At 50.0% G+C, this 10,272-nt stretch overlaps 1 protein-coding gene across 4 annotated transcripts in view; it reads left to right on the forward strand.

Moving 5' to 3' along the window:
• The window catches only part of LOC105563222 (ephrin type-A receptor 4), a 115,570-nt gene that overhangs the window by 89,442 nt on the left and 15,856 nt on the right, over positions 1 to 10,272 (forward strand). For 3 of the 4 annotated variants that reach the window (XM_012014619.1, XM_012014621.1, XM_012014622.1), the window contains exons 4-10: positions 7,382 to 7,667; positions 7,924 to 8,460; positions 8,772 to 8,932; positions 9,052 to 9,316; positions 9,451 to 9,639; positions 9,725 to 9,836; positions 9,975 to 10,045. In XM_012014619.1, the coding sequence (XP_011870009.1) occupies positions 7,382 to 7,667; positions 7,924 to 8,460; positions 8,772 to 8,932; positions 9,052 to 9,316; positions 9,451 to 9,639; positions 9,725 to 9,836; positions 9,975 to 10,045 (1,621 nt within the window). The remainder of the gene's footprint in view (positions 1 to 7,381; positions 7,668 to 7,923; positions 8,461 to 8,771; positions 8,933 to 9,051; positions 9,317 to 9,450; positions 9,640 to 9,724; positions 9,837 to 9,974; positions 10,046 to 10,272) is intronic. The other variant, XM_012014623.1, reaches the window with a different exon arrangement.

Consider the following 10,272-nt stretch of genomic DNA (forward strand, 5'->3'; position numbering starts at 1 on the left):
TCTCTCTCTCTCTCTCTCTCTCTCTCTCTCTCTCTCTCTCTCTCTCTCTCTCTCTCTCTCTCTCTCTCTCTCTCTCTCTCTCTCTCTCTCTCTCCTTCTCGCGCGTACTTCTTGTTCTTGCCGCGTTCCGTCTCCTTCTCTCTCTCTTTGCACGCACAACCGCTCTCCCTCTCCCTCCTTCGCACTCACTCTCTGTCACTCTTCCTTCTTCTACTTTCAGATCCGTATATCCGTCATCCGGACCGCGTCGTTAGACAAGACTCTGTTTATTGACGCGAGTCCTCGAGTGGCTCCTTGCTCCTCGTTTCCTTCTCGATGCCTTGCCGTTTACCGTGTGCGGGAAGTACGATTATGTCCGTGTGCCGCAGATGTGTATGTGTGTTCGCAGCTTAATGCGCTTTCATCTGAAATCTCGACGGTGCCACGCGCGTCTTTCCACGAGAATTTCGTACCGCAGGATCAGAGATAATGGACTCGGGGGAAAGGCAGCGGAATATATCGACGGTACAAAATGGAGGGTGGGCGAGAAGAAACGGCGGGATTCGGGGCTTGTTTCTAAGTCTTATTAAAGTTGGCCGAACTTTCCCGCGAGACACAGTCGTTGAGATGTCACGACGTAGAAAAGTACAAGATAAGGGATGAACCGGACGGATTAACGACTGACCGGACGGACCTGAGAGCGATTTTCCTAGGAGCGACGCCCTAGATTCTTTGCTTTTATATCGAATGGCAAAACCGGATCAGCTTTTAGTTTCGCTCGCGAGGGAGATCACGCCAAGTTTCTCAGCTCAAAACTATTATATCATCTATCTATGCGAATCAGATTATTTTAGATTAATAATACAGGAATCTCTCGTGTCATTAATACGTTTCCATCCTCTCGATGTTGACTGATTGCTTTTCGAACGACACGTGATCGATTCATCTTCAATTGCAATTAGAAAACACGGTTACTGCGATATTATTACGGAAAAATCAGGGAGGTATGAAGGAGCGGTGAAAGATATACCCTCCATCCCTGCTGTCCCACGTTTGACAGATACCTACCACGCTGTGTGGCGGAACACAAAACGTGTGCCGCCGTTCGTCAGCCGAGCGATACGCGCCTTTAACTGAAATCATCGGGATTAGATCCCGTTCGGCGATAATCATCCGCGATTCGACCAAGCGGGTGCGTTCGGGTCGCATCCTCCACTTGACCGACGTGTTTCGCGCGCGTGGAACGAATTTATGTACATGCATGTGCGACGCGGCCGAGGCCGCGTGAATGCACTGGAGGGTGTCGGAGAGAGAGAAAAACAGAGAGAGAGAGAGAGTGAACGGCGGTCCGTTGCGCGCCGCGTTCCCTATCACGAGGAGTAATTGACTATATAATGGATTCCTGCGACTGCGATACGTCAAACTGACAGGTCCAGGGGCGTGTGTCGAGAGTCCGCCGCTCCACCGAGTCCTTCGATATTAAACCCAACCCCCGACGAGCGCACGGACCCTCCGGCTAATTCGTGACGATTTTATAAAGCTGACGCCTCTCCTTCGTCTCCTAACCAGGGTGTATGTGCGAATTAGCATAGAGCTACGCCGAGCTCGGACCCTCTTGCCAGGCGATAAGAAAAATTGTATCGACTACGCGGTATGCTCGGGTATATTAACTCTGGCTAGCAATCGCGCGAGATGGAGGATTACGAAAAAAAGCGTTGTGGTAGAATCAATACTTGAGAGATAACGGAAAACAATATATTTAGGAAGAGCATTTTGAGTCGTGAAACTCCCAGTTGTATTCTCTATTAATTTATTATTAAGGCCGAATCAATGTTTCCAGCCTCCACTCAAAGGGCTGCCGAAGTGTTTAGACCTGTTGAAAATTGTTATTCAATTCTTTCTTTACCTAACTCAAATAGACCCTCCTTACTCTGTTCAAACATGATGTATGGAAATACATAGAAGTCGATCATATTGGAAAACAAAAATATAAAATGTATTTATAACGTCGAAAGGAAAGATTTCACCGAGGGGCAAACCGCCGAGGGCATTGTGGTGTACGGATTTGCGGCATTCCTAGGAATTACTAGACATTTTTAGGTATTGGTTTGGGCATTAGGCCTTTTTAGGGCATTATAAAGATAAAATATTCAGTCTCATTTCTGCGCCCATACCGTAATCACGCGTTTCTAGAGATATATATATTATCTCTGCAGTGACATTCCTAACTGGGCCCTAAAGGGCATTTGTTTATTTACTAGTATCTGTTTGTTGCACTTGAAAAGGGCCGAAGCCGAGGTGGAAACCGCTGAGAGCATTGCGGTGTACATATTTGCGGCATTACTGGGCATTTTTGGGCATTAGGCCTTGCTGGGGCATTATGAAGATAAAATAAGATAATAAGATAAAGTGACGCCCACTGGGCATTAGTGGGCATTGGTGTACAAGATTTTGGTCAGCGGTTTACCCCTCGGACTTCGCAATTCCGAGGCAAACTGAAATGTATTGCTCCACTTTTCAACGCGCCGTGTTAGCCATATGAAGAAAGTGGCTCTTAAAAATGTTTTTTATCCTTTTCACATTCGCGAGGTCCGTAGGACTGAATCGTGCAGCTACAATCTCCGAATGAATCTCGGAGCGTAGAGACTTGCGGGGAAATTCAAGCTTGTGTGATTCAGTCCACGTGGCCCCGTACGGCCCTTCTCGTTACCGCATGACGTGCGCTGTCTCGTCAGGGGCGTTCAGCCCCCCCTGACACGCGACGCTGACGACGTGCGCCGCGCTAACTCGAAATATTACGACGACGGTTAAGCTCATTACGGATGGGTGGTTATCGTAAGACACACGATCCGTCGTCGGCCGTCCGACAAGTAGCGAGCGGCCCATCGACGACGGATTTCGACAAAAAAAGAAAGACGGGCACGCTCGGAAACCTGTTTCTCTAAAATAATCTTGAATCCTAGGCAGATATTCCCGGCACGTCGGGAAACTTAATGAAGCTGCCATAACACGCGGCCATTAATTGTAAGTATCATAATGTCACGTCATAGCGCGAAGCGGATTCTTCGTGTAAACATCCAAACGTGATTCCGTGATGAATGATCACGAATTCCCGAAAGAGCGTATATCGTTTAATGTACATAAATCAAGTATTGTCGCTAGGATGTCTTCTTCGATTATATTGCCTGTATCGAGAAGATGATCATTCGGAAGGACGGATCTTCTTTTCTTTTCCTTCGCGAAGACGCCGTATCATCCCCGGCACAATTCAGACCCGCCCGGCAAATAGAAACATCGGATATCGGCGGCGCAGCCGAATTTTGCGCTCTCCTTCCCCCACGAGAAACGTGGAGTCGATCTTTGCGTCGTAAATCTCGCGGCTGGAAATTGCTTCTCCCAGCAGCGTTTCGATCCCGCGGAGGAGAGCGATTTGTCCTTTTCTGGAAAGAAGATCCGCACCCCACAAGCATTTCCCTGGCTCGAATAATCCAGAAATAAATTCTCACCCGACACCTTCCTTCTCACCCCCGGGCTCCTTATTTCGCCGACGATCTTCTCTCCCCTCGCATGCGTGCATATTCGCACATGTTGATGTACATACGAGAGAGAGAGAGAGAGAGAGAGAGAGAGAGGGGGGGGGGGAGAAAGAAGAAGAGAGAAAGGAATCTCGGTTAAGCATGGAGGAGCCGTGGAAATGCTCCTTAAACGGCCTTCCTGCCAATCTTTCGTCCCGAAATACGGTTATATCGGCTTTGGGGTGCGCGGAATAAACGGTTACATAAAGTTTTCGATTGGCGCGTGGCGTAACCACCCCTGTCCGAGGGATGGTCGCCCACTCTGCCCGGGGATACACATATGTGCACTTGTTCGCCCGTAATGGACGAACTACCCTCATCCGGACGCTGTATTATATCGCGGACGATATCAGTACCATTGTATTTAAAGCGACGACCATTTCACGAGTCGGACCGTGCTCGAAGTAATGAACTTCCTACGAGAGGATAATTGACGAAGTGCTTCACTACCATAAATTTACTTCCACACGCTTATCTACTTATCTCTCGAAATTACTCGTGTCTTTCGAGTTCTAATTACAATGGTATTGTTCACATATACATACATAACGCACACATTCTCTCTCTCTACTTTATACATCTAATACCGATATATATTGAAAGTGTTAATTTTAATTAATATTAAATACAGTTCGAAGCTGCCTAATAACAATCTTTTATTCCTCGTAATTTCATCGTGAACGCAATTAGCGTTCGTTTCTCCCGTAGGTGTCGGTTAAGTGATGGTAAGAAGAACGGGGGGGGAGGGGGGGAAAGTTCGATCGCGTCTGGATGCGGTACGTGTTCGTCGCGAGAGCGGTCCGTAGTGCCGGATGCACGTACCTCGACGGAGGAGAGAGAGCCCTACGTGCCTGCCGATGCAAGCCAAGAGGGTGAGGGTTAACCCCCCTCCGGCAGGAGAGAGCTCAATATATATTAAGATTCGCGAACCCCTCGGACTAAAAGTTCGTAGCGCTCCCCTCCTCGCTCGTGCAAGTCTTCCTACGGACTCTCGCTATCCTCCCTATCCGACGGCTACGCTGTCGGAATTGCGATTATGGTGGCGATATTACTGCGGCGTAGGGGCAGTTGCCCCATCCGCGAGGGTGGCAGCGTCCTACGTCTGTCTCTAGCTCTCCTCTTTTTCCGCTCGCCTCGATGGCGCGCGCACATATATTTTGAGCTTATTGACTTCACTTCTCGCCATCGGCTGGTATTTATTTACTCGTCACGATTCGATCTACGAGAAAGGGCCGACAAACGTCTTTTTCTTTCTTAAGGACAATAGCGAAAGCACCGTAGGGTAGCTCGCAGGTAACTTGGACCGCGCCAACCATATGGCTCCGAAAGTGTGCTGCCTTTTTGTCAGCGTCGCTTTTACTCGAGCAAATTATAGATGTCCAACCATGAAAGGAAAACAGGACGAATAGCTAGTTATAGTAAAAGTTGACCGGGACGAGGATATTTGCTACGATCTCACTTAACAAAGGATGGTGTAGAGACTCGGGCGACTATTATCTCGATGCGAAGGATACGTGCGAAAACTGGAGTGTCATGCCTTAATACAATTTTGCAATTCATCTTCCGGCGGTACCTCCCGGGAGGTAGGGGCGAGGAAAAACCGAGTTGGTGGTTTTCACGTGCCGCCTCTCGCTGCGTGCTCTCTCGCCGCCAATGCGGAAAATAGCGAGACACGTCTACCTGCTGCGAGACGGCGAGGCGAGAGCGCGCGATCGATACTTGACCACACAGACGCTAACCACGGCACAGTTTTCATCGGCATCGAACGATCATCGCTCGATTGTGCGGATGCGCACAATACTCGGATATTCCGAGTAAGGGTCAGAGGACAAAGCAACGTAATAGCTTACGACAGAGACGCAAGCGTAAACGTAGATAGCGCAACTACGCTTGTGCGTGAACTACGTTTACGCTTGCGACTTTGTCGTAAGCTAGTACGTTGCTGTGTGCTCTGACCCCAACTTGTACATTTGAGGGACTGTGTTACTCTACTAGTCCATAATTTGCTAATAATATGAAGAGTTGTCGCAGACAAATGGCGAGATCTGTTATAATTATTTTCTACACTGCATATCTTGCTTGCGACGTAAATTTCAAACAAGTGGCGATTATTTCCTCTCTTCCGGCCTTATGGCCGAAGCGAGTTGAAATGTTTCACTACCTGTTTCGAAGTGTGCCTGTAACGCAAGATCGACTGAAACGATACCACGAGATTGTAATGGGATTATAATGCGGTGGCTAATCGCCTTTTTTCTCAATTCTGATAAGTAATTTCACGCCAGCGGAAGATCCGTCTCGCCGAAAAAATCGACGCGGCGCATTAAAACGAGGACGATTCTCGGCGCGATCCAATTAAATGCCGCGCGGCGCTAACGACTCCGTCTTTCCCTCGCAGCTTGCAGCGGGGATGAAAGCGGCGGGCATAGACACGGGCTGCGAAGCGGCCGAAAGGGAGGATGAATTTTGCCGTCCTAATGAAATTTCCCGGGCGATAAAGAACCTCAGCGGAGGCGTCGAAATAAATACGCGACGGCGACGATATAGTGGCACATTTTCTCGTTTCTCTCTAATAATTCCGGGGGGCGAAACGCGACAACATCGATCGGGGCAGAGAAGTAGGGAAAACAACTATCCTGCGGGAAACTAGGGCGAAAGAGGACGCGCAGCAGATTTGAATTCTCATCCTCGATCCGCGTATAAAGCGGCGATATCCATTAATCCAATTACACCTGCGAGCGAGCGGGAGTACATTCTATCGTGAAAGAGCGCGCCGTGTGCTTACTTTAAAAGCGGCGCGAATCCAGTTTCGCAAACCTCGCTAAAAACTATTAATTGCGATCGGAGGCGTGCGAAGGGTACCGGATCGTAATTCGATGCGCGGACGACGGCGAATTGCGGGACTGCACCTCCGTGGTTCCAGGGCCGCTGGTACTCCCGGGCGCGCGGACCGCTGAAAAAGCTTTTTTTCGCCGGCAGCGCTTTAATGAAATTTTTTCGACCTCGTCATCGTCCCCGTAATAATCTCCCTTTTGCGACCGGGTAGCCGGCGCGGCTGAATTTATTGCAGCCCGCCTGCCGGAAACACGTCCGCGAGGAAATCTTCTGGATAAGAGGCTCACGAGCTCTACCTCGGTCTACCGTTTTTTGTCACTCCTTACCTGCCGAGTCTTTCCTGGTCCGAGTATGAAATACGCGGGAGCGGAGAGGCGCGTAAAAAAAAAAGAGCGGCGAGGAGAGGAGAGCGACTGTGGCGGGGGAGAGAGGAGAAAGAGAGGACGAACGAAAGACAAGGGGAGAGAGAGAGAGAGAGAGAGAGAGAGAAGGGTTCCACGGCGAGGACGACGACGATGGATCCTTCTTGCCCTGGTCGGAACTTTTTGCGGTCGCTCTTGGGACGAGCCCGAGAGCCGAGGGGGGCAATAAAACTAATGGTAACGCGCGCCGGTAATTCCTTGCGGTCTGTTTGTCGCAAGTCGACGACCTGGCCTCTCCGCCTCGTCATTTACCGAGGGAGGATTCTACGGCCAATGTCGGCCGACGACGACAATGACGACAGCGGGTGGTGCTTTCTCGCTTTCGTCGCGGTTGGTGGTAACACGTAAAATTGGGTTAGCATCGCAGATTTTAAGTGCCGGATGCCTCCTCCCTGCACGAAACGCGATCGCTATCTCGAAACCTTCGAAGAAGGATTTCCGTTTTCGTACACCGATTGTCCACGCTGGTCTCATTAACTTCAGCTAAGAACTAGAATAGCAAAAAAAAAAACATTAGGATTCCCCTGGACACGTCCTAACGTAACTTTTTTTTCTTTGCAATCTGTTCCACAGTGGGTGGAGGAGTCTTTCACAAACTTCGACAAGGGTATCAATTGGCGGAGTTATGTTGTGTGTGACGTAGCGTACACCAACGTAAACAATTGGCTGTGGACGCCGTTCATAGAGAGGGGTCCGGCGAACCGCATGTACATAGAAATCAATTTCACGACCCGCGACTGTTCGCTGTTTCCCGGGAACGCACTCAGTTGTAAGGAGACCTTCAGTCTACTTTACTACGAGTTCGACGCCGCCACCAAGGAGCCACCCCCGTGGGAGCCGGACAGTTACAAACTTATCGGTGAGCGATGATGCAGATCAAAGCAGTGGCAATTAAGGGATTCACCTCGGAAATAGGATAATGAAATTATTTCGTGAATGACAAATCAAGAAGCTTGCATTCCTTTAAAAGATATTAAGAATAGAAAATACCGAGGACATTTTAGAAGATAGAAAAGTTTGAACCTTACATAATTAATAGATTCCATATTTTCCAGACCCCATCCTCGAGCTCAGTATCTAGGGCGGCTTCTCATACCGATTTGACATATTTACAGGTCGGATAGCCGCGGGTGAGGGTAGGTTCAACACGAACACCGAGGTGATGATAAACACCGAGGTGAAGTCTATCCCGGTGACGAAGAAGGGCGTCTACTTCGCTTTTCGTGACCAGGGCGCCTGCATATCGATCCTTGCCATCAAGGTGTACTACATCAGTTGTCCCGAGATCGCGGTGAACTTCGCCCATTTCCCGGCCACGCCGACCGGTCGCGAGGTCGCGCTTATCGAGCAAACGCGCGGCATTTGCGTCGCGAATGCCGTCAAAATCATCCAGCCGACTTCCCTCTGCAAGGGAGACGGCAAGTGGTACCTCCCGGCGGGCGGGTGCCACTGCAAGCCCGGCTACCAGGCTGACGTGGACAAGCAGGAGTGCAAGGAGTGTCCGATAGGCAAGTTCAAGTACGAGGCAGGCTCTCAAGCCTGCGAGCCGTGCCCGGAGCACAGCAAAGCCTCCGATTACGGCTTCACGGAGTGTCGTTGCGATCCGGGCTATTATCGGGCGGAAAAGGACCCTAAGAAGATGCCTTGCACACGTGAGTATTGATCCAGCTAAATTTTACTTCCAGAAAACGTCGTTGTTTTATTTTAAAATTTAGAAAGTTCAAATCAGTCAGTTTAATTGTCCAAACAGTCGTAAAATCCAGAAATTTCAAAGAAGGGGTCCCTCGGGTGCCTTCACTAAATTTTGTAACTTATATACTTGTGTTGCTTCAACTGTTCGACGTAATATTTGTGGGGTGTGATATATTGCCCGCAATGAAAAGTTTGGCGCATGCGGAAGACGGGAGAGAATTTGGAGGACGGCGTTCCACGAAAATCTTGATGAAGAATATACTTCTTGCAGAACCACCTTCGGCGCCGCAAAACCTGACAGTCAACTTCGTCGATCAGTCCACAGTGATCCTTTCCTGGAACGCGCCGCATATGCAGGGTGGCAGGTTCGACACAACTTACAGAGTGGACTGCGATTCCTGCAGCATGGGCGTCAAATACATTCCCAATATCGTGAGTTTCCTCCGCAAGCCGTATATTATACGCGAGTATGCAGATTGCGCGGTAGTCGAGAGTCTATTATTCCTCGATTGAAAAATTGACGCACGGCTCCGCTTCGAATTTTGCGACAGGAGGTCTTCAACGACACGAAGATCACGATAACCGGCCTGAACGCGGTGACTACTTATCGCTTCCAAGTGTTCGCCGAGAACGGCGTATCGTCGTTGGTCGGCAAGTCGGAATACGTGGACATCACCGTTACGACGGAGGCGAGCGTGCCGAGTCTAGTGAGCAACGTCAGAATCACGAGTGTCAAGAGCTCGGAGCTCAGCATCAGCTGGGACGCGCCGGACATCGGGACCGGCGGGGACAACGATCTTGTCGAACGATACGAAGGTAAGGAGCCAAAGAGCCGCGACAACGCGTTGCGTCGCTACGCCGTTGCACGGCGAGATCGATTCCAAATTGTCGCTCGATCGCGCGCGGTGGCGGCGGGAGGATTAATAATCGTCTCGATGTATCTGGTACAGTCAAGTGTTACCCGCGCTACGACGACGCCACTAATGCAACCGTCATTCCAACGTCCGAGCTGTCCGCCACGTTCAAAGGTCTCAAGCCTTTCACGGATTACGCGATACAGGTTCGCGCCAAGACCACCCGCGGCTGGGGCGAGTACACGCCGGTGATATTTAAAAAGACACTCCACGCCATGGGCCCAGGTAAGCGCGCTCAGCGGTATTTAGATTCGCATTTCGCAAGCCCCCTTACCGTATCTCGCCTATCTAACACGAGCGTTTCACGCAGACTACGTCGGCGAGGACGACAACATGCAAGTTAGGATAATTGCAGGGGCGATCGTCGCCGTGGTCGTACTCCTCGTGATTATCATCATCATGACCGTTCTGATCCTTAGAAGGTAATTGAATCATTTTCAATACTAGAAAATGTACGTCTCACGTCGTAACGCGAGCCATCGTGTACCGAACACGTGCGCGAAGAGCCGCTTCTCTCGTCGCTCTGCGCAATTCGACTGATTCGTGCGATTTCGTTGCAGCAGGGCCTCGGACGAGTGCAACAAGAAGCAGCCGAGCGACTGCGACACCCTGGAGTACAGAAACGGCGAAGGTACGTTTGCACTTTGCTCGAAATTTCTCTCTCTAAAGATTTATTATCGCTATTACCCCCGCCCCCGCCCCCTACAACCCTGTCACTTTCATAGTTGTTTCATTACCCCCTACGTGTCTTGTGACTAACTTTGAATTCACTGGCTCCCCCTTAGATCCAGCAAGTGTCGAAAACTGTACCCCGTATACAAACAGACCCACGATAATACGATAAACACCCCCCCCCGC

The sequence above is a fragment of the Vollenhovia emeryi genome, unplaced genomic scaffold (assembly GCF_000949405.1).
Source record: "Vollenhovia emeryi isolate VEMERY1.0 unplaced genomic scaffold, V.emery_V1.0 DF939179.1, whole genome shotgun sequence".
In the NCBI taxonomy this organism is placed as follows: Eukaryota; Metazoa; Arthropoda; class Insecta; order Hymenoptera; family Formicidae; genus Vollenhovia; species Vollenhovia emeryi.